Consider the following 24512-nt stretch of genomic DNA (forward strand, 5'->3'; position numbering starts at 1 on the left):
TGAATTATAAATGTAGATTAAGATCACTGAAAATACTACTGGAATTATTTTCACATTGTCAATTTGAAAAAATAATAATAATATGAATAATAAGAATAAGAATAAGAATAAGAATAACATTTTGTAAGTAAATCACAGTTTTAAATATTTTTAAAGTAGATTTACTAACAGTATATCTCTTTTTGCAGAAAAAGATGTGACTTTAGCATATGAAAATTTTACAGACACAAACATTCAAATGCTTCAAAGTTGGTTTGATTTTTTTTTTTTTAAACTGACACACATACTGAATCATCAGTCCATTAGCTTATAGTATAATAAACTTTAATTTCACTGTAACTGCTGTACACTATAATAATACTAACCCTAGTATTTCCAGCTTGCATTGTGGGTTCATCAGTAGATCACTGAGGTTTTTCACTCCAGAGTCTCCCAGTTCATTCTCACTCAGCTCCAGTTCTCTCAGGTGTGATGGGTTTGATTTCAGAGCTGAAGTCACAGCAGAACAACCTTCATCTGTCATATCACAGCCTCTTAATCTACATTGGGAAAAAGAGAAAAGCAGAAAATAAAACACTCTGTAAAGACAGAGAAAGGGAGATAATCTTTAAATATTCAGGCTCTTTAAAAAAAAACAGTTAGGTTTCGTTAAGACATGTGACACCACTGATGCCATCCATGCTGTCTGGCTGCTGATGGAGAAACACCGGGAGAAAGACAACATGGTGCACATGGCCTTTCTTGACCTGGAGAAAGTGTTCATCCAAGTTCCTCATGACCTTATCTGGTGAGCGCTGAGAATTAATTGCATCTCAGAACAGTCTGTAAATTGGGCCTAATTATTATATTGCAGCACCACAAGTATGGTCAGATGCCCAGCCAGAATATCATCACCCTTCAAAATCATTGTTGTGCAATGTCTAATGTGTCCTATTTGACCCGGGTTGACTAAGCGGAACCTGTGTGAAACACAGGACACCCACCAGAAAAAAAAAAAAAAAATATATATATATATATATATATATATAGATAGATATATATAGATAGATAGATAGATAATATATATATATATATATATATAAATATATATATATAGATTATTTTGGGAAAATGGCATGTCATATTGAGGCAAAATTTGTTTATTGCTTTATACAAATTATAAAATTTAGATTTTGTTAGTAGCATAAAAAAAAAAAAAAAAAAATTCAAAGCAAAATTCAAAGCTTTTTCACAAAGTGAGTGAAGCATGAGCTATGTTCTCCTACAAAAACTCCCATTAAAATTAATTAAGCTGTCCAGCCTCCTGGGACCCGGGAATATACTTTTATGGACAACATATTTTAAAGAAATTCTGATGAACTTACATTTTAGTTTTAGATCTGGATGTACTGTACAGAGCACATTCAGGGCTTTTCAGAGCCAAATGATACCAAATGTTTGGAAGTTTTACCATGACTACTACTCCTCCTTAATTTAGTTTAAATTCAACATTCTTTTGGAAATATTTTATAATTATGACTTAATTTTATACATGTCCACTGTTGAGGACACCAGGACTAAATGCATGTTAATTACACATTTTGGGAGACACAACAAATGAATAGGGAAAGAAATTATATTTTAACAATATTCCTATGAAATATTTAATAGTATTATGAAAATCATGCCAATGGACCTTTAACTCACTTACGGTAAGCGAAGCAGTGTATCCCCACTTCCGGTCCCATCGCAACGCAATGAAAACTAATGCGAGAATCTTGTCTTTCCTTTCTTTCACCAGTGTTACTGCAGTGTACCTGGCTGCTTTTATTCTAAACGACGGCACACTGCTTCACTTGCCATGATTCTTTAAACAACTCAGATGAGATGCGTGGGATGAATTACGGTCCTTCTAAAATATTATGTGGGAGCACGTTCACGTGGAGTATACATTTTGAAACTGAGGATGTTTAGGCCTACACCTCATATCACCTGCTGAAATGTTCCTATTAATATATTTCTCTTTCAAATGTGAATTCTGAATAATAAATTAATTTAACCTGCTGCAGTGAATGAGTCTTCTCATTAACAATGTTTTTCTCATCATATTTTATACCGGTTTATATTAAAATGCATTTTAAATAAACACCCTTACAAAATTAACCATGGATTTACTATAGTAAATGTAGTAACCATGTTATATTTAATTTTTTTCTGCAGACTGATTTCCATTTGTATTGCCATAGTTTTACTGCACATACCATGTTAATTTTCGTAAGAGCGGTATTAAAATAGATGAATGAATGTGTGGACGTTGCCTTAAAGAAATAACAATGTTGAACATTTTAGCTAATTAATCTAGACAGTATAATGCGTTGACAGCATGATTTGAGTATTAATTAAGAATTTTGGCATAAACGTGAATTACATACAGTGCAATGTCTGTGAATGAAAAATGACAGAATAAAGACTAAAATTTCATACAAATGAATAAATATGTTGATTCTAATTTTATTTATCAGGTCTCATGCACACTGCAGCACTGACGCAGTGTGGTGAAATCATGCATGTTTATGAGCCATGGGTTTCTCAGATCGGTACGTTGGATTAAAACTAAAAGTTCCATTGCGTTTGGAAAATTCTGTGCACAGTAATCATCAGAATTTTTCTTTGCCTCTCTCTGAAAATGTCCGTATTTTGAAATCATCCTGCAGATGTTCATTTAAACAGGCTTTTATTAAACTAGGTGATTACAGCATATTGAAAAATATACATAACCAAAAGAATCGATACATTGCTTCGACAAGCGCTTCCGGTGTTCAATTCCAGTGTGATAAAGGTCCATTATTACTCCCATATGGCCATCTAACACACATACTGCATAAAGAAAGTCTGTTACATCTTTTAGAACAGTTGAGAATCAAATTTATTCAAAGTTTGGAATAAAAAAAAAAAACATTTTATTTTATTCATTTTTTATTTTTAATTGAGTCCTGGGTTGTATTCCAAAAAGCAAGGTTAACTTACCATCTGTTAAACCCTGAACTCTTGGTTGATTAACCCAAACCTTTCCTACTCAAGGTATGCTGGTTCCAAAAACGTGTTCAGGAGACTCAGAGTATGTTTCTGGTTAACACGCAAAACATTCTCAACAGAACGAACTTGATTGGGAAAAAAAAAAAAAAAAAAAAAAAAAAAAAAAATCTAATTGACTCTAAATGTTCAAAATTATTCAAACCCCAACAGTAAAATTTGGTGCAGAATCTTTTATTCTTTAAAACCACCAATAAATGCTGCTTCGAAGTGCTTAGAAGCCTTCTGTCACTTCTTTACTGCAATCTTGGGCCGTTCCTCATCTGAAAATGCTTTCAGATCACTGATAATCTTTGGTTTTCACTTTGCCACTGTTTTCTTTATATTCAACCAAATATTTTCAATGAGAATTAAATCTGGAGACCAAATAGGCCACTCAAGAACATTCTATGACTGATCCCTGAACCAAGCAGAAGTAGATTTGGATGTTCCAATTACCATCAGCTTTATTCTTTGTACCCTATGCATCACAATTCTTGCCAAAATTGCCTGAAACTGCACTTCAAAGAATTCATAATATCCTTCATACAGTCATGGTTTCCGATTCCTGCTACAGTAAAACAGCTGCATAACAGCACTGGTCCACCTCCATGTTTTCATTTGTATGGTTGGTGTTAGTAATAAGCATTGGTAACTTATCTACAAGGCTGTTAATACAATGCGTTAAGGTTACATAAAAGTACATGTACCTGCCGATGTTAATATTGCATGTTATATGCAATGTTTGATTTAAATATGGTTAATTAAACACTAGATTGAAAAAATTATATAGTTGACTGATTACTGATGTTACACTGAAGTATGATTAGAGAGCAGTTATTAATTAAAGTTTTCAAAGTTTTTAGATTACCTGATGGTCTTTAATTTACAGCGTTCATCCTGTAGTAAGTCACTGAGCTCCTTTACTCCTGATTTTCCAGGATCATTTCCTGTGAGATCCAGCTCTATCAGGTGTGAAGGGTTTGATCTCAGAGCTGAAGCCAGAGCTTTATAACCTTCTTCTGTTATACTACAACCTGAAAGTCTAGAACAGAAACAAAAATAAATTAGTTATTCTAAAACTTTCCTGAATAATAGAAATCCCAAGTAAATCATATTTCATTCTTTGTACAAATGTATTGAAAGTTTGTTTCAATGTGAGTATAGCAGGAAAAAAGGGACAGAGAACTGCAACATGTTAGACATCAGCATCACTTTCAGGGCTTCAGTTACAGGTGCTGGTCATATAATTAGAATATCTTTTAAGTTAATTTGTTTAACTAATTCCATTCAAGAAGTGAAACTTGTATAATGTATACATTCATTCCACACAGACTGAAATATTTCAAGTGTTTATTTCTTTTAATTTTGATGATTATAACTGACAACTAATGAAAACCCCAAATTCAGTATCTCAGAAAATTAGAATATTACTTAAATCCAATACAAAGAAAGAATTTTTTAGAAATCTTGGCCAACTGAAAAGTATGAACATGTACAGCACTCAATACTTAGTTGGGGCTCCTTTTGCCTGAATTACTGCAGCAATGCGGCGTGGCATGGAGTCGATCAGTCTGTGGCACTGCTCAGGTGTTATGAGAGCCCAGGTTGCTCTGATAGTGGCCTTTAGCTCTTCTGCATTGTTGGGTCTGGTATATCGCATCTTCCCCTTTACAATACCCCATAGATTTTCTATGGGGTTATGGTCAGGCGAGTTTGCTGGCCAATTAAGAACAGGGATACCATGGTCCTTAAACCAGGTACTAGTAGCTTTGGCACTGTGTGCAGGTGCCAAGTCCTGTTGGAAAATGAAATCTGCATCTCCATAAAGTTTGTCAGCAGCAGGAAGCATGAAGTGCTAAAACGTCCTGGTATACAGCTGTGTTGACCTTGGACCTCAGAAAACACAGTGGACCAACACCAGCAGATGACATGGCACCCCAAACCATCAGTGCCTGTGGAAACTTTACACTGGACCTCAAGCAACATGGATTCTGTGCATCTCCTCTCTTCCTCCAGATTCTGGGACCCTGATTTCCAAAGGAAATGCAAAATTTACTTTCATCAGAGAACATATCTTTGGACCACTCAGCAGCAGTCCAGTCCTTTTTTTCTTTAGTCCAGGCGAGACGCTTCTGACACTGTCTGTTGTTCAAGAATGGCTTGACACAAGGAATGCGACAGCTGAAACCCATGTCTTGCAGACGTCTGTGCGTAGTGGTTCTTGAAGCACTGACTCCAGCTGCAGTCCACTCTTTGTGAATCTCCTCCACATTTTTGAATGGGTTTTGTTTCACAATTCTCTCCAGGGTGCGATTATCCCTATTGCTTGTACACTTTTTTCTACCACATCTTTTCCTTCCTTTCGCCTCTCTATTAATGTGTTTGGACACAGAGCTCTGTGAACAGCCAGCCTCTTTTGCAATGACCTTTTGTGTCTTTCCCTCCTTGTGCAAGGTGTCAATGTTCGTCTTTTGGACAACTGTCAAATCAGCAGTCTTCCCCATGATTGTGTAGCCTACAGAACTAGACTGAGAGACCATTTAAAGGCCTTTGCAGTTAATTAGCTGATTAGAGTGTGGCACCAGGTGTCTTCAATACTGAACCTTTTCACAATATTCTAATTTTCTGAGATACTGAATTTGGGGTTTTCATTAGTTGCCAGTTATAACCATCAAAATTAAAAGAAATAAACACTTGAAATATATCAGTCTGTGTGGAATGAATGTATGCAAGTTTCACTTCTTGAATGGAATTAGTGAAATAAATCAACTAGATATAAATAGAACTAAATAGAAGATATTCTATTTATATGACCAGCATCTGTATACTGAAGTCTTTTATCTGTAAGATCCACAACATACATACAAACATACAAAAAACATACATACAAAAAGCAAGAAAAAAAAGGTTGAAAAGCAAGATAGAACATTCAAGTTATAGAACTTAACCTTTTAACTGTCATATTTTTGGAAAATTTGATTCCTATAACATACAACAGTCAATGAAATAAAGTCAAACATTTTATTCTGTATTTACTTTTTACTTTTTTTATTCTTTTACAAAACTTTCTGTTGAAGCTGAATAACATGAGAAAAAATCAGCAGCCTACAGAACACTCAGGCCTAAAAGGAACTTTTGCCTATGGTTTTAACAAAAAATACCTAAACAACTAAACTAATATAATATAAATTTCAAACATTAAATTGTTAAAAGCAAGTAAACAGTCAGTGATAAAGTTAATAAAATTTTCATAAATAATATATAGATGAATCCTCATTGAAGTTATGAAATATATTAATATTAAGATACTAAAGATATTTGTTCTTTGATTAACATTAATGATAGGCAGCACGTTTTTTTGGTTGCTGTCTCTTTAACACTGAATGCACGCGGATCTAAATATACTGTTACATGTGTGTTTTCTTTTTCATTTGTTTTTTCACTTTTACTTTCAACAAATATACTGACAAATTTTTGTGCATACTGGGCCATTAATGTTAAAGAGTCAGTTCCGGCCCGGGACAACCTTTTCTGCAGTGGAAATGCACGGAACAGTTCGAGAACGGACACAGCCGGACACATGTGAAAGTTCTTGACTGTGTTTAAATCATTTGATTTTAAACTTTGATTTTAAAATGAAAATGCAGGAATTGTTAAGCGGAACTGACATGCACGCGTCTTATTGAATACCTGATTCTTGGAAATTTGGAACTGGTTCTAAAATGAAACCAGTTCTCGATAACCAACCCTACTCACAACACAACAAAATTAAAAAAGCAAATATAAGCTCACAACACAACGAAATTAAAAAAAGCAAACATAAGCTCACAACACAATGAAATTTAAAAAAAAAAGCAAACATATCAGTGTTGGCAGTGAAACACTGATACTTCCTCGAGGCGCCACAAGATTGATATTAGTATGTGCAATCGATTTTTAAATGAACGTGTTATTGAATGTTTTGATATGTTTTGATAATACAGTTTACAGTTGAAAGTGTGACGCCGTGAGCTTCATGTGTGTTTGAGTTTGTGTAGTAAAAAAAAATATGCTATTCATATAGTCTAAACAGAGACATGCAGAACATGCAGCCTTATAAGAGACATGCATGTTTTGGCTGTTGTCATATGTATTTCTGCTGTGTTAAAGCCTTAACATCTTATGCTGTGGGTCTGGGGCATAGCCACGGGTGTACCGGTGCCACCCACAGTCTAAGAACAGATGCAGAATATTTTTTTTATAATCGTAATAAACATCACCCCCTGCTTCAGCACCCCAAGAAAGACCAAAGCACCTTCATAGCACCTACACACAAAGTAAATGAAATAAAATAAAAAAATATTTGACTCACATGCATAACTTATGCATTGCAGTATAACATGGCCTGATTAGCAGGCACACTTTTTGAAATGTCACAGCATTTTATTTTAAAAACTGTAAGTGCCAATTAGGCCTTCCCCAGGCTAAAGATTTTTTCTAGTCAACTACTCACATATTTATATTAAATTAATTAATATAATAACCTACTAACCATCCTTTAACACTAGAACAGCCAGAGGTCACTGTATACCTAAAAGCCATGCGGGTAAATTTTACCCATGCGTTTTGATATGGCTAAACAAGATTTTATTTCACTGTATTATGCCACTGTTTTGATAAAGAAGTGTCTAGTGTCATAAAAAAATAATTGTCTAGTCATCAACTTATATTTTTGCCCTGTTGTTTTGTTTATAGGTTTTTATGCAGGCTACAGTCCATTTTCATAACAGTCAATTTAACATAAACAAGACTGCGCTGACAAACGGAATTAATAGGAAGTAACTACATAATTGTGTGGTGTAGTATTAGAACTCGTTGTCATTATTCAATAAATTAAGACAATTCATGTTATTTAAGTTACGAAAATAACCCATAGACAACAGTGTGTAATAATAACACTGCATATGATGATGCGATGTCAAATTCAAGTGCACAGCTTCACCTAATGAATGGTTAATTTGTTTATTTTATATCATAGATCATTCTCTATATCATGTTCTTCATTTATCATCAGAGAACAACACAAATAAACGCAGGGTAATCAAAAAAAAAAAAAAAAAAAAAAAAAAGGATTGCATTCATTACATAGATCTGATTTTTTTTTTTTTCAGGAAACGGCCAGACTGGAATAAATAGCAACACAGTAGCAAACAATAAACAATAGAAATTGCAAAAAACAAAAATTAAATAAATAATCCAAAGTTTGAACAATATGTATAACATTAGGCTAAAACATCTAAATATGAGATCGCTGTCAGATGAGCCGTCAGATGCTGAGCTGACCCAGGACGCATAACAGACTCTCCAATAATCATGGTATTTAGTGCTTCTAATACCTCTTCGTCAAAAATCAACTGCCTTCTTCTACTCATATTGACTTTATTTATGAAACTGATAACCACTAATTTAGTGAGTAAAAGGCACTGCCTAGCAATGTACAATGTAAAAACATAACTGGCAAGATTATGACACGCATATACACACGAAAATACAGGCATTATATAGTGGGTAAATTTGCGCCCGTGCTGGCGCTTTTAGGTATAAATGCTCAGTTTTTCGATCTGGTCAAGTGATTTTAAATTACACAATTTTAGTAAAAGTCAATGACTGGGAGAGTTGAGTGTTTTATTGAAAATCTGTTATTTACATTTGAATAACAGGTACGGGTAAAATTGACCCCGTGGCGGTTCTAGTGTTAATATGTATAGCCTATTCCTCACTCAAGCAGCAAACGTAATGATTATGAATGTGTTGGGGGAAAAGAAAACATTTTAATTATTTGTTAATAAACTAGCGCTTTCTTCTCAGTCAGTGTCGGCTGAAAAGATAAAGTTGCCGAATGCCAATGCTAATTGCATTGTGCTGTGCACTACTGGGCCACCGTAGATTGGGAAGAAATGGAAGGCTTCTGGAGGAAAGACGGTCATGGCCCAACAAAACCCCTGTATGGTAATATGTATCATATCTCCAGATTCTTGACAATACACAGCCCTATTGCCAGTATCTCCACACTAAGACAATTCAGATCAACAAGTTTTGGTTGAGCTCAATGTCTGTTGTCATACAACTTACCTCAGTATTTCCAATTTACACTCCGCATTCTTCAGTCCAGTGCAGAGCAGCTTCACTCCTGAATCATGCAGATTATTATTGTTCATGTTCAGCTCTTTCAGACTGGTATCTGATCCAAGAACTGCAGCCAGAGCTGAACAGCTTTTGTCTGTTAAGTTACAATCATTTAACCTACAGGGAAATAAATCACATCACAAAATTATGTAGAACAAATACAATAATTTTTACATTATATTTAATGTATTTTTATTATTTTACATGAACAGGGTGAGCCACACTAACATATCTCTTCCAAAACCAGCAATTTCTTAATATTAGTATTTTTGATTAAATAGCATTTGCAAGATACAATTACATTTTTTTAGGTATTTGAATAAAACTGATGTTTTTCCTTTTCAAGTATGACTATGAGCTAATATATTATATTATATGGGCCATGAAAGACTGATATATCAAAACACTTCTTTTATTTTATATTTTGTCTAAAAGTTCAATAATTTATTCAATAATTCAATAATTTCAATAAGTTTAGTAATCATTTGAAAACAAAATTTTTTACATACTAAATAGAAGTAAAATGACATTGTTAATAAAAAGGTATACATAATTAGCAATTTAATTCCCCTTTACTCATTAAAAAAACAAGCCAAAAATAGATATTAGAAAAAATATAACATGAAACATATTTCATATGTAATGTATGATAAAAAAAAACACTATAGAGCAAATGGATAACTGCATATTCCAAATTAAACCATAATATGACAAAATATTTTTAAATGACTTACAGAGCTCTTTTGGAGTTTTTGATTACTGCTGATAATCTAATGAGACATTCATCTGATTTCTTGAATTTCTGCAGCTCAAACTCCTCCAGCTCCTCCTCTGATGTCAACAACACAAAGGCCAAAGCAGACCACTGGGCAGGTGAAAGGTCACCAGATGAGAGACTTCCTTTGCTAAGGTGGGTCTGAATCTCTTTTACCAGAGTTTGGTCATTCAGTTCATTCAGACAGTAGAACAGATTGATGGATCTCTCTGGAGACAGATTACCTTCAAATTTCTGCTTGATGTACTGCACTATTTCCTTTTTGCTCTGGTCAATGTCATCTTGCTGTGTAAACAGACCTCGTAAGAGTCGTCGATTGGACTGGAGTGACAGACCAAGAAGAAAGCGAAGAAAAAGATCCAGGTGTCCATTGTCACTCTTGAGTGCCTCATCCACTGCAGTCTTAAGCAAATCAATCATTTCATTTTTTTGCTGTTCTGCAGAATCTTGAAAAAAAACACTTTTCTTGTTAATGTCCAGAAAGACATGTGCATAAAGTGCTGCAACAAACTCTTGAATGCTCAAGTGAACAAAGCAGTACATGGTACCAAAAATGATCCCCGTTTCCTCCTTAAAGATCTGGGTACACATGCCTGAATACACTGATGCCTTATAGATGTCAATACCACAGGATTCCAGGTCTGTGTTATAGAAGATCAGGTTGTTTTTTTCCAGCTGTTGAAATGCTAGTTTCCCCAGTGAAAGAACACCCTTTTTTTCCCAAGAAACACCTGGTGTGTATTCTCCATAATATTTTCGACGGCTCTGCTGGATTTGAAAGCGGAGAAAGTGTGTGTACATTTGTGTCAGAGTCTTGGGAGTGTCTTCAGTATTTGATTCTTGCAGTGCTTTAGAGGTATTAGCAGACTGATTTCTTACGTCGTTACATCTTTTCTCCTCTAAGATATTCCGGAGAACAGTAGCTGAAATCCAGCAGAAGACTGGGATGTGGCACATGATGAAGAGGCTCTTTGATTGTTTAACATGATCAATGATTTCTTTGGCCTGATTCTCATCTGTGAATCTTTTTTTGAAGTACTCTTCCTTTTGTGCATCATTGAATCCTCTTATCTCTGTCACCCGGTCAATGCAGTCAGGAGGAATCTTACTGGCAGCTGCTGGTCTGGTGGTGATCCAGATGAGAGCAGAAGGAAGCAGATTTCCTTTAATGAGGTTTGTTAGGAGAACATCAAGAGAGGCTGGTGATGATACATCAGACCACGTCTCATTACCATCAAAATACAGCGGAAGACGACATTCATCCAAACCATCAAGGATAAACAGTACTTTAAAATTATTCCTTCTTGTAAGGTTCAGTCCTTTTGACTCTGGGAAAAACTGAGTTATAAGATGCATCAAACTTTGTTTTTCATTCTCCATTAAATTCATCTCTCTGAATGGAAGAGGAAATATAAACCTAATATCTTGATTTTCTTTTCCTTCAGCCCAGTCCAAAACAAACTTTTGCACAGAGACTGATTTTCCGATGCCAGCAACTCCCTTTGTAAGTACAGTTCTGACCTCCTTGTCTTGTTCAGGTGCTTTAAACATCTTTGTGCATTCAACTGGTATTTCTTGTGATTCATGATGCCTGGAAGTAACTTCAATCTGTCTTACCTCATGTTCAATATTGACCTGTTCACTACAACCCTGAGTGATGTAGAGATCTGTGTAGATGCTATTCAGAAGTGTGGAGTCACCTTGCTTTGCAATTCCTTCAAATACACACTGATGCTTCTTCTTCAGGCTGAATTTTAGCTGATGAATGAAGATGAGATCATCTAAACACAGGAACAACAACAAAAAATGTTTCGGTCCACATTGTCTAATACATTCATAAGTGACAGATGGTCATTCTTTTCTTACCTTCTAAAGTATTAGCAGCTTCATCTTGCTTCATCTCTCTCAGGAAGTGTAGTGTGAGATCAAGAGCTGCTTCTTTGATACTGCATCTATTTTCATTAAAGTCTTTCACAAAAGATTGCAAGTTCTCCTTTTGTAAAATTTTCTTAAACTTTTCCAGCTCATTCTTCAGGAATTTGTTTATTTTGCCCTCAAGATCCTACAAACAAAGCAACAAACAAATAAATAAATAAGAGAAATTTACATTCATTTCTGTGTTCAATAACATATTTATAAACATTAAACACTTGTGTTTTCTTACATGGAAGATCCCTGGGAGATTATCTTCAAAATTCTTCTGGTTCCTGTGAGTTTCACATTATGTATTCATTAATAAACTTTCTATCACAGTCTATGTGTGACCAAAATTAAGAAACATATGAAATACCTTTTGGGAGGTGGTGTTTTTCTCTCACTGATGGTTGGCATGTCATCTTTTGACTGGTCACTCACATGTGAGTCTGACCTTACACTAATGACACAAAAAATTGACAGACAAAACACTATTACAGAGGAGGTACTTCAGTATAATTTAAAAAAGTTTAATGCTGCAAATGATAATTAGATACAGTATAGCTGTGCATTTCATCATATGACTATGGTTGGATGAATATATATTCATGTTTAGCTACATGATCTTTATTTTCCATGCTGAATTTGCATGTATGCCTCTTAGTGATTGCCTGTGTAGTTGTTTTAGTGAAAGATGTTGCAGAATAAGCTCAATAAAAGGCACTAAATATTGTGGTCAATAATCTATTTCAAGTTTTCTTCTGTCAAGTTCTATCACATACCCCTGCAGATAAACAATGCTTTAATGTTATAATGTACAACACATAAAACACCTTTTGGTAGATGTCAGTTTTTCTCACAAAAGTTCTCCTCAATTCCTTTTGACTGGTCACTCTTTATAGACACAGAGCTGGACACATGTGAACCTGGTTTCACACTAATAACACAGAGGAGACAAAGGGGGTAAAAAAATGAAACAACACTGACTAAGGCATTTGCACAAGAATTATCATCAATTAAGCATTTTTAAAAACATTCTATACATATTGTAATTTTAAAGATTAGTGTACATACTATATTTTTAGTTGCAGTTTTTAGTCATTTGTAGTAAAGTAATAATTCATAGTCCTCAAACATCTACATCCATGATAGACAAAACACTATTACAGAGGAGGTACTTCAGTATAATTTAAAAAGTTTAATGCTGCAAATGATAATTAGATACAGTATAGCTGTGCATTTCATCCTGTGACTATGTTTTGTAGCGTCTGGACCAATCAGACATACAGTTATTTGTTACATTTAACAAATAATCTTTAAAACCAACAACCCAGCTATATGCTGGAGTTTTGAAGACAACCCCCCCAAAGCAACGAACACCTCAAAAGGGCTTAGTTGCCACGGTGACTATCTGATAAGAGGTTTTATTGCTTCAAGGAATGCACATCTGCCCATGCTACATTTGCCATAGGAAAGACACAATGCCTATAGACTCTTTCCTATTCATTCCCAGACAAACCTTTCTTTGACCTTCCTATCACACATAGCCCAGGTCATTGTGTACAGTATTACTGCATTGTATTTTAATTTTGTCTGTTGTATTTTTATTTGTCTTTCTACTGTTTTATGCATGCGTTATGATAGATGACTAGTTGTATAAAGCACCTATGTCATGTTTGGTCTCTTTTAATTCGTATGTTGATGATCTAAAAGATGGTGTAAATTAGATGTTGATACCTATGCAACATATTAGTGTTTTAAGAAACCTAGTAGTTTTTGCATCAACACCCAGTCGAATTACATATGCAAAATACCATGCTCACGGACAAAGAGTCATAAACTTTCTCTCCAAAGGTGAAAGTTACCATTGGTTCATGGACCTCCTGGAGGCGCAGCCTCCAGAGAGCTTAAAGGCAAACGGTTGACCGCCTCCCTAGTTCTTCGTTCTTCCCTCTCTTCACTCTCTTCACTCGTCTGCAACATCTACCGATTGCTGCCCGTGTGGAGGAACCCACGGGGAGCCTAAGCCGGCACAGGGCGTGCCTGGCAGGCCCGACAGGCCCAACACTGGCTCTCGACCACTAAGAGCCAGACACTTCCACTCAACTCCTGAATTCATTTTCATGACTCGCCTCAGTCAGTCAGTGGTTCTTTTAGAACCTAAGAAGATGAGCTAGAACTCTTCAGGACTTCCCTAAGCACGCGCCAGGCCTTGCGGCCTTGTCTTTCCATTCCCCAAGGATCACAGGACTTCAGCTGAGTCCCTCTCAGCTCTTGGTTCTTCTTCACTCTTCACATGGGATGAAACTCCCAGTCACCATCGAGTCAGAACATCTTTGGAGTTCATCACTCTTCGGACCCAGAAGAACGTGATCACGATTCCAAAACCACCACTGCTCCAACCATCAAGACCTTCACCAGAGACTGCATTTGGACACTTGTTCAACGACCAAGGCAATGCAAGTATCGTACATTTAACTAAACAATACAGAGGTTTAGTATAAGCTGTAGACAGCACTGATGGTTTCACAGCAGGTGGTTAACTGACTTTTTCCATAGCTTCATGCTCCTTCTCTCTCTCTAACTGCTTCTCACTGACCCTTCCCCATGTATGAGTGATTTCATGTTTGTTTGTTTAGATTAGTTATGTGTTAGTCCTTCGTTAATAAACTATTGTGCACAAATTACATGAGTTTTGATTCTGATTCTGCCTTGCAAATTAATGTCCCTTTACGATTCCGATTCGAGCTACTTGCTCTAATGCAATGGTACTTTAAGAAAGTTATTTTCTGTGGCCAAGAAAATATCATTTCTTAGAGTTGATATAAAGATTATACTGAATGTTCGCTGAGCGAACAGATTAGTTGATGGAAAATTGATTCTGCTACAGTTACTACTGGCAGCTGATATAAGTAATTGTAATTAATCATAATTAATTGTAATTATTTATATATATTTCCCTTTGAGCAAAAATTCGCTACAGTTTGGATGAATATATATTCATGTTCAGCTACATGATCTTTATTTTCCATGCTGAATTTGCATGTATGCCTCTTAGTGATTGCCTGTGTAGTTGTTTTAGTGAAAGATGTTGCAGAATAAGCTCAGTAAAAGGCACTAAATATTGTGGTCAATAATCTATTTCAAGTTTTCTTCTGTCAAGTACTATCACATACCCCTGCAGATAAACAATGCTTTAATGTTATAATGTACAACACATAAAATACCTTTTGGTAGATGTCAGTTTTTTCTCACAAAAGTTCTCCTCAATTCCTTTTGACTGGTCACTCTTTATAGACACAGAGCTGGACACATGTGAACCTGGTTTCACACTAATAACACAGAGGAGACAAAGGGGGTAAAAAAAATGAAACAACACTGACTGAGGCATTTGCACAAGAATTATCATCAATTAAGTATTTTTAAAAACATTCTATACATATTGTAATTTTAAAGATTAGTGTACATACTATATTTTTAGTTGCCGTTTTTAGTCATTTGTAGTAAAATAATAATTCATAGTCCTTAAACATCTACATCCATGATAGAAGCATGTTAGTTTTGTAAGTTTCACTGTCCATAAAGCTGTAAATCTTTTTACTATGTATAGTTTAAAAGTATTTGCAAAAAAGAAAAGAAATAATAATAGATAAAAGTAAATAAAATTAAAGCTGCAAGCAGCGATGAAAGGGTCCTCGTTCCCAGGCTCACCGCCGACCGGTGGCTTTAGGAAAACAGTGAACGGTGGGCAGTATGCTTTTAATATAGTAAATATAGGAACAATATGTCAGTCATTAATGTAAATGTAAAACATGTAAACATGTTAAATGTAGAACAAGTTACATTCTTTTGCCAGCAGTTGGCACTATGATTGAATATTGACTGTTATATGTGTTCAGGTCAGGATTCTTATCGAACAAGTGAAGTTTGGGGCAGATTGGACACGGCATGCATGAGTTACAACAAATTCCTCTTTCATTGCATTAATAGCATGCATTAGCACTTAGTAAGTGCTGCTAGCATGGTTCTAGTATGTTTAGCACAAAATGGCAAATTTTGCTGTGCTTTCAATAGTCCATCACAGTGTTAAACGTCACTTTCAAGTTGCCAGCAGGTGGCGCTATGACTATAACCGAATATGGGCATGTAGATATCTTCAGGCCAGGACTCTTATCAAACATGTGAAGTTTGGGGCAGACTGGACATTGTTTGCATGAATTACAACAACTTCCTGTTTCATGTCTTTAACAACATGCTTTAGCACTAAGTAAGTGTTGCTAGCATGTTTGAGCATTTTTTTAGTAAGTTTAGCACTCAATGGCTTATTTTAGTGTGTTGCTAATAGTGTATCACAGTGTTAAACATGTCACTTCCTGTTGACAGTAGTGTTGTTTTTGGCGGCCTGTTTTAACTTTGGTTTGGTTTTAGTCTAGCCTTTGTGTGAAGCTGTCATTTTAGTTTTTATTAGTTTTAGTCACGTTCATACTCTTTTTAGTTTAGTCAAGTTACAGTCGACTGAGCATTTTAGTCTTATTAAGTCTTAATTCTATTTTAGTCTGACAAAACTAGCTACAGTATTTGGCCAACAAGGGATGCTTATCAGCGTTGGGCAAGTTACTTCCAAAATGTAATGCATTATATATTACTAGTTACTGTCTTTTAAAAATAATTAGTTACATTACAATATTACTGTCTCTGAATTGAAATGAGTTACACTACTTTTGAGTTACTTTCACCAAAATATCCACAGAAGTATGACTAGGTATTATAAAATACCAAAATGTAGTTTATTGCAGCTCATTATGCATCCAGTGGAGGGTAATGAGGTAGGTCTATATAGCATAAAATTATAAAATTATATTTAGATAGGCTACCGGTATGTAGGTCTAATTTAACCTTATATTTTATGTTAAACACAGATAAGCACAAAGTTATTACATTTATAAATAACGCTGGTAAATAAAGCAAAATGTTATAATGTACAAACAATAAACACAATACCTAGCCTATAGACTATTTTGAACGGTTTTCGGAACAAAACAATAAAAAAATATATAAGTTGCTAAACAAGCCAAAACAAATTAGGCTAATTTAAAGTGAAACTGAAAGCAAACGCGTTGTTCTCACACAGCCTACCTTTCTCATTTGGCATGAACCCAATTAAATGTGTCCATATTCGCGATGTATTTGAATGCTAAACTATTATTTATTAGTAAACCAAGCTTTGTATTTAATGCGCGTAAAAACATCCTCACATGAGCAAATATGTGTTTTGCCCAACCTCAAGCTGAATGCCACAGTTTGCACTACGCAGTACGCAATATTTTAATAAATCGGTGTATATGTTTGGTTCACTGTATTTTATTCTGATAATGAACAAGCTGCAACGTTTGCAATGCAGTATGCGTGTGCGTGTGGCGCCGGCGCGTTCTAACAGCAGAAACAAACAACAAAAAACACTCTGTCATTATTGGTCATACAGATCATTCGAAATTGCAGCGTGTTTACTTTTTTTTTGTCATCTCATTTTTCTTTCTGTGAACTTTCAACGAGTGTCACACCACACAAACCAAACTTAGCAGCATGTCACTCAGTCTTTTCCTTTCGTTTTGTTCATCTGTTAATTAGGCTATTTAAGTTAAATATATTTCGCGTATTCATTCATTTTATATATAGACTATGATTTAATAAAAACAGATTTTGTTATTTTTAGTTTAACTTATTTTTTGTTGCTTTTCTACACTCGTCCGCTGCATTCTTTCTCTTCCCCGACCCGCAGCTCTCGCTCTCCGTTAGCTTAGTGTCAGTGGCACCAATCCAAGTGTTTCCAGGAGTTATTATGCATTCTTATTATTTTCTCTAAAAAAAATAATAAAACGGGAGTGTGTCCATCTCACACATTTAGAATCCGTCTCGGCAGTCATCTTAACCATCGAATTCCATAAACTGGAAATAGACAAACTATATTACGCGCATATATATATATATATATATATATATATATATATATATATATATATATATATATTTTTTTTTTTTTTTTTTTTTTTTTTTTTTCTCTCTGGTGCTGTTTTGCGGTGTTGGTAAATTCACTGCTTAATTTTGAGTTAAAACATGTTGTTGTAACTTGCGTTACTGAGTTTGTAAGGAGTAATAGTATTACCCAAATTTCATTAGTAATGCATTATGTTAGTATTACTAAACAAAACAAAAATAATGATATAACATTTCATTTCGTCTCGTTTTGGTCAACGAAAATAAAGAGATATTTTAGCATAGTTTTTATTCTGTGAACCACATTTAGTCTTGTTTTTATTTGTCAACAATATTGCATTATACATTCAATTATAGTCATTGTCACATTATGTTGTGTCTCGTCTCGTTTTTGCCACGTGATAAAGATTCCGTTGACGATGATATTTAGTCATCATTTTCGTTGACAAAAGCAACACTAGCTGACAGTAGGTGGCGCTATGACTATAACTGAATATTGGCATGTAAATGTGTTCAGGCCAGGACTCTTATCAAACATGTGAAGTTTGGGGCAGATTGGACATTGCATGCCTCAGTTACAGTAACTTCCTGTTTCATTGCATTAATAGCATGCTTTAGCACTTAGCTAAGTGTTGCTAACATGTTTTAGCATGTTTCTAGCATGTTACTAGCCTATTTAAACTTGCTAATGTTTTTGCTAGGAGTCCTTAACAGCGTTAAACATGTCACTTCCTGTTGTCAGCAGGTGGCGCTATGACTATAACTGAATATGGGCACTGACATGTGTTCAGGACCGGACTAATATCAAACGTGTGAAGTTTGAGGGAGATCGGACATTGTTTGCCTGAATTACAGCAACTTGTTTTTCATGGTGAAACATCGAAATTTGTCAGGCGGCCAGGAACACGCCCTTCTACAAAAACTCAAGATCTTAGCAATTTAGGGTCGCAAAGGCCTTATGATAACACTCAGCAAATTTGAAGATGATCGGTTTAAAACTGTAGGAGGAGTTTGTTAAAGTATGAGGCTGTTCCTGTACAAAAATCGTACAGGAAATTCAATATAACGGACTTCCTGTTCGGTTTCGGATGTTGTACAAGGAGACTTTTTTGTAGGTAGTGGTGCGTTAGGTAGTGGTACCGAGTTTCGCCAGGTGAAACGCAGCTCGAGGCGCACTCTGTTGAAATTTTATAGGTGACGCTATCGAGCCACTTTGCCACTTCTGAAACCCATATCAGATGTAAATTTTCGCCAGGTTTCGTGAGTTTTCGAGCATGTTTAGGCCCTCACAAATGCTTCTCATTTTGGAGAAGAAGAAAATAGATTCAGTCTCACCTCTGTTTCTCTGAGAGACTCATCTCAGATGGAGAGTCTTTTTCTCGCTCCTCTGACATACTGCAACTAAACAGCCAGTGGAAACATCAGCACTGAAAGCAATCACCCATTCAGTACAACCTGATGATGACACATTAGTGAAATTCATAACATGACAGTGATTTAAAAAAAAAAAAAAAAAAAAAAGAATAATTTCATTATTAAGAAGTGTTTGTCATTTGATCATAAATTACTGCTTACAATATATTTCAGTAGCTACTTTTAAATGCTCCTAAAATAACTATAAGTAAAAATAACGTGGATTATATTCGGAATACCGTATAACGAATATATGACTAAAATGTGAACTGAAATAGCTTATTTAATAATAACAGATTTTAGTTACTATGTTCTTTAACCAACCAATAAAAATATTATTATATTATACAAATAAACAACAATGCTAGATGCTAGGCTTTATCTAGGCCTACCAGTCCAACTATGAATGTCTGGTTTAAAATGCTGTCGATTTCACATCACAAAAACAACAGCTTAACATCTACGAGAAAATAGAGGAAAACTGCAGAAGCGTATTTCTTTCCAATAATGCTTTCACGAACCTTATGTTTTAACATCCAGGCACTTCAAAATATTGTAATTTCAGGCAGCTTCTACATATGTTCGATGTAGCATTTAAAACTTCAGGGCAGTAAAAGAATGCGGTCAAGCCGTCCGTGTCTTAAAAATACACGGACACACCAGCCGCATTTTTTTTTTTTCGTTTCGGCATCTAATCGCGTGATTACGGTATGGGTGCTGGGAGCGGTCAAAATGGATGCAAAGTTTTCTTTATGCTTTAACTGGTATTTTCAATACATTGCTGTTCACGAATATTACTGCATAAAATGTAATTTAACCCTGAAAAGACCATAAAGCGACATCAGAATAGTTACCTATTGTTATTTTAATGATTCTTATTTTAATGATTTGTTTTAGCATCATTAGTGTCCACACAGTAAAAATAGCTGGGTTATTTTTTTAACCCAATAGATGGGTTACACATATTGGGTCACTGTGTTGGGTTATTTTCTAAAACGTTGGGTTATTTTTTAAACATCGTTGGGTTGTTTTTAATAATAATCCAGCGTTGGGTTTAATTGGTTCCCGCGGCGACAGTTCAAATTTTAACGGACGACGGTGACTGACAACAGAAGAAGCTGCTGCTGCATCAGTATGAGGTGAGTAATAGGGTTTTGATAACTCTTATAACATTATACTTATACGAAGAACGTGAAATGCACTTCAAAATTGAACTGTTGTTGTTGTATGTTTGTTTTTTTAACGAAGTTGTAGTTTCCTTTAGTCAGTGTATTGTAACGTTACTGCAGAGAATGAGCTCCATTGTAAACGAATAACTTAACGTTAACGTTACCTTAGCTGTCCCAGTTAGGCCGCTAGCAGTAATAAAGTAAATTAAACTTAGCAGAAAGTTGTAACTGTTTAGAGATGTATTACAGTAACCTAAAGTTAATAATGTATGGTGAAATGTATATAGGACTAACGTTACTTATGTTACTGAAATCACCGTCTACCATTACTACAGGTTTAGTATTATTTTACAGCTGATGAAGGGTTCTAGACGTACGGTTTCTGACTACAGTTTGTTTGGTCGTACTAATGATTATCACATTTAACTTTAAATGGGAAATGGCTAATGCTAAATGAGACATTGGTGTTGATTTGAACCGCGCCGCACGGACCATTCAGCTTCGGTCCAGTATGTAACGTTAGCTCAGCGGCAGCTCAGGGAGATGCGCTCAAATTCAGTTAATTCTCTGTTAGAAAAGTCTAAAAATAATCACATTTTCCCAAAAGAAAGACGTGATGGGAGAAACGAAGCTTTTCAAAGTTTCGAATCAATTAAACGAATTGCTTCGCAAAATGATTCACTGCTTCCAATCGTTCGTGACACAACGGCGACGCCTGCTGGTCAAAACAGGGCAAGCGTCAGTTGTTTGGAGCACTAATTGTAATAACACTAAATTTGTTTTTATGGTTTATTTACATTGAATATTGTTATGCATATATTAGAATCGCCTCTACTTACAGCCATTTCTCATATAAAGCTATGACAGATTTGCATGTTTTTTTTTTAAATGTGTACTAAATGTGTTTATACCACTGATCTATATATAATGACTATTATACTATGTCTATTATAGATCAGTGGTTTATACTTATTTTTAGACATTGGGTTCTTCAGTGAAGGGAAAACTACAACAGTGGAATCTCATACATTAAACATACACATGCCAATTAACTGAAATATTTCAAGGTAAGTAAACTATTTATATTAGTGATCCATATACATTACCAGTCAAAAGTTTTTGGACAGCAAGATTTTTAATGTTTTTAAAGAATTCCCTTCTCTCTAAGCCTACATTTATTTGATCCAGCATTTCAGGGGATCCAATACAGCATTTAAAATAACTGCTTTCTATTTGAATATATTTTAAAATGTAATTGTCCAGTCTTTTCAAAGCTTTTAAAATAGAAAGCAGTTATTTAAAATAGTAAAAATATTTCACAATATTACTGCTTTTACTGTATTTTAGATCAAATAAATACAGGCTTAGTGAGTAGAAAAGAATTCTTTAAAAAACTTTAAAAAATCTTACTGTTCAAAAACTTCTGATTAGTAGTGTAGGTTTTCCAACAATTATGAAAAAATGTTTCTAGTTTATCTGTAAAATGTTTCTTCTTCTGCTTCATCTTATCACAGAGGAAGGAGTCAATGAAGGAAGTTTTATGCGACCGGATGACACCAGCATTGCTGCACTAACTCCAAGAACTCCTCCCAAGTTTTTAGCATTTTCAACGGTGAAGCAGTGGAACAGAAGACCTTACTACAAGCAGTGGATCTGTGTTTCAAACATTTCTACATGTATGACATCAACTACCCAAAGCTCCTCTGCACCCATTTGCAGCACACTGTCTTTAATATTCCAGGAGTTCTTTCAACACATTACCTCTTCCTTAGAAACTTTGTATTTATTGATCTGTAAAACTTTTTATGTTGCTGATTATCAGCAAGTCCAGCAGCCAGCAGATTTACTTTGTTTTATTATTATTATTATTACTTGTGTTTATGATTTTTTATTTTTGTTTTATTGATAAAGGTTTGTATGTTATGTTTGTTTTATTTGTGCACATTTGTGTATGTGTTGATATAAATAAATATGAATTGATACACATTTATGACCCTGGACAACAAAACCGGTCATAAGTATCATGGGTACATTTGTAGAAATAGCCAAAATTGCATTGTATGGGTCAAAATGATCAAATTTTCTTTCATGCCAAAAATCATTAGAATATTAAGTAAAGATCATGTTCCATGAAGATATTTTGTAAATCTCATAGGTATATCGAAACTGAATTTCTTATTAGTAATGTATTGCTAATAACTTCATTTGGACAACTTTAAAGACAATTTTCTCAATATTTAGATTTTTTTTTGCACCCTCAGATTCCAGATTTTCAAATAGTTGTTCTATCCTATCAAACCACATATTAATAGAAAGCTTATTTATTGAGCTTTCAGATGATGTTTACATTTAAATACAAAAACTCGACCCTTATGACAGGTTTTGTGGACCAGTCACATTTGTTGGTTTTGAATTCAGTGTACATCTTGAAAATATGTCAGTTGTGTTTGCATATTTGTGTTCTGAATGTATTATATTTTCACATTCTTGTACACTTATTTTGTAAACATTTGCAGTATGACTGTTTTACATTTAAAAATATATTTGTAAAAAAAATATTTGCATATTTAAATAAACAAAATATTTATTTGAAAACAAAGTAGTGTTATAGTGTATTTTTATTAAAAAATAAATAAATAAATAAATAAAAACTGATATAAATGAATCTAAATAATTAACTCAACTATTGGGTTATTTTTAACCCAACTGGATTTTAACCCAATTCATTGGGTTAAAATAACCCATAGATGGGAAGGTGCTATACCAACCCATAGTTGGGTTACTAGTTGGGTTATTTTTAACCCAACATTTTTTAGTGAGCAGTCAAATGATCATTCAGAAATAATTATAATATTCTAATTTGCTGCTCAGAAAACATTTATTAATATTATGTTGAAAACAGCAGAGTAGAATTTTTCTGGTTTCTTTGATGAACAGGAGTTTAGAAGAACAGTATTTATCTAAAATATAAATGTTTTGTAACATTATAAATGTCTTTGTCATCACTTTTGATAAATGTAAAGCATTCTTGTTAAATGAAAGTATTAATTTCTATTTCTATTTCTATTTTAATTTCTATATTAATTATGTCTTTCCAAAAAAAAAAAAAAAAATCATTTTTTTTAATAAATGCTGATCTTTGGATATTTCTATTGTTAAATACAATTATTAATTTCTATAATGTCTTTCATAAATAAATAAATAAATAAAAAAATAATAATAATAATAAATGCTGATATTCGGATATTTCTATTCATCAAATAATCCTGAAAAAAAAAAAAACAGCTGTTACTCAACTGTTTTACATAATAATAACAGCAATGATTTCTGAAGGATCATGTGACACTGAAGACTGGAGTAATGATGCTTAAAATGTAGCTTTGATCAAAGTAATACATTTTAAAATACATTTTAAAATATATTCAGATCTTAAAAAAAAAAAAATCCTTTATAAGTTTGCTCATTCTTTCGACTGATCCCTGTTCACAGTCCCTCTGACTATTACTGTATTCATTTTTACATCATTTTACTGTATAGTTTAGGGGGAAAATAAGGCAAATTCACCCCAAGCATCCGAGCATTCTAGCACTTTTAAATTGCCTCATTTTGAAACACTTATGAAAAATCTTACCTCTACAGGCTTGCTAATTATTTAAATTGATTTCTGTTCACAGTGATCCTGACTATTACTATATAATTTTTAAATAATTTGACTATATAAAGTCATTTTACTGTACAGTTTTGGAGAAAATTAAAGGCAAATTCACCACAAGCATGCCTGCATTCTAACACTTTTGCATATTGTCCCATTTTTTTAAATGCTTATAAAAATCTGTCCTTTATAAGTTTGCTCATTCTTCGATTATACTGTATTAAGTAAATAATTTTACTGTATAGTTTTGGAGAAAATTAAAGGCACATTCACCCCAAGCATCTAAGAGCATTCTAGCACTTTCATGTTTATTTTTCTTTGAAGTTTTATTTGTGTTTAGAAAAAGTGAAAATCCAGATCCCTATGTATTTATGTT

At 34.2% G+C, this 24512-nt stretch overlaps 2 protein-coding genes and 1 long non-coding RNA gene across 3 annotated transcripts in view; 1 reads left to right on the forward strand and 2 right to left on the reverse strand.

Moving 5' to 3' along the window:
- Positions 1-24512, reverse strand: part of LOC127153655 (uncharacterized) — a 547126-nt gene that overhangs the window by 11562 nt on the left and 511052 nt on the right. The window contains exon 53 of the mRNA XM_051094869.1: positions 366-539. Within this exon, the coding sequence (XP_050950826.1) occupies positions 366-539 (174 nt within the window). The remainder of the gene's footprint in view (positions 1-365; positions 540-24512) is intronic.
- On the reverse strand, positions 9950-19943 carry LOC127153656 (protein NLRC3-like). Its single transcript, XM_051094870.1, has 7 exons — positions 19837-19943; positions 19238-19303; positions 15136-15240; positions 12285-12368; positions 12159-12201; positions 11861-12056; positions 9950-11775 (listed from the first exon to the last, which is right to left on the reverse strand). The coding sequence occupies exons 2-7, from the start codon at positions 19294-19296 to the stop codon at positions 9950-9952; spliced, it is 2313 nt and encodes a 770-aa protein (XP_050950827.1). The 5' UTR covers positions 19297-19303; positions 19837-19943.
- LOC127153660 (uncharacterized) lies at positions 20245-22726 on the forward strand. The gene is made up of 3 exons (XR_007825308.1): positions 20245-20454; positions 21439-21551; positions 21999-22726. It is a non-coding gene; the product is annotated as an uncharacterized LOC127153660 (long non-coding RNA).

Source organism: Labeo rohita, chromosome 22 (assembly GCF_022985175.1).
Source record: "Labeo rohita strain BAU-BD-2019 chromosome 22, IGBB_LRoh.1.0, whole genome shotgun sequence".
NCBI lineage: Eukaryota > Metazoa > Chordata > Actinopteri > Cypriniformes > Cyprinidae > Labeo > Labeo rohita.

What these genes read in the sequence shown, in the direction of transcription:
- LOC127153656 (XM_051094870.1), bottom strand. Translation starts at nt 19,296, where the DNA reads ATGTCAGAGGAGCGAGAAAAAGACTCTCCATCTGAGATGAGTCTCTCA. An exon ending in AAAACACCACCTCCCAAAAG is followed by an intron (nt 12,202 to 12,284) that starts GTATTTCATATG and finishes TGAAACTCACAG; the next exon opens with GAACCAGAAGAATTTTGAAG. An exon ending in AGCTGCTAATACTTTAGAAG is followed by an intron (nt 11,776 to 11,860) that starts GTAAGAAAAGAA and finishes TCCTGTGTTTAG; the next exon opens with ATGATCTCATCTTCATTCAT.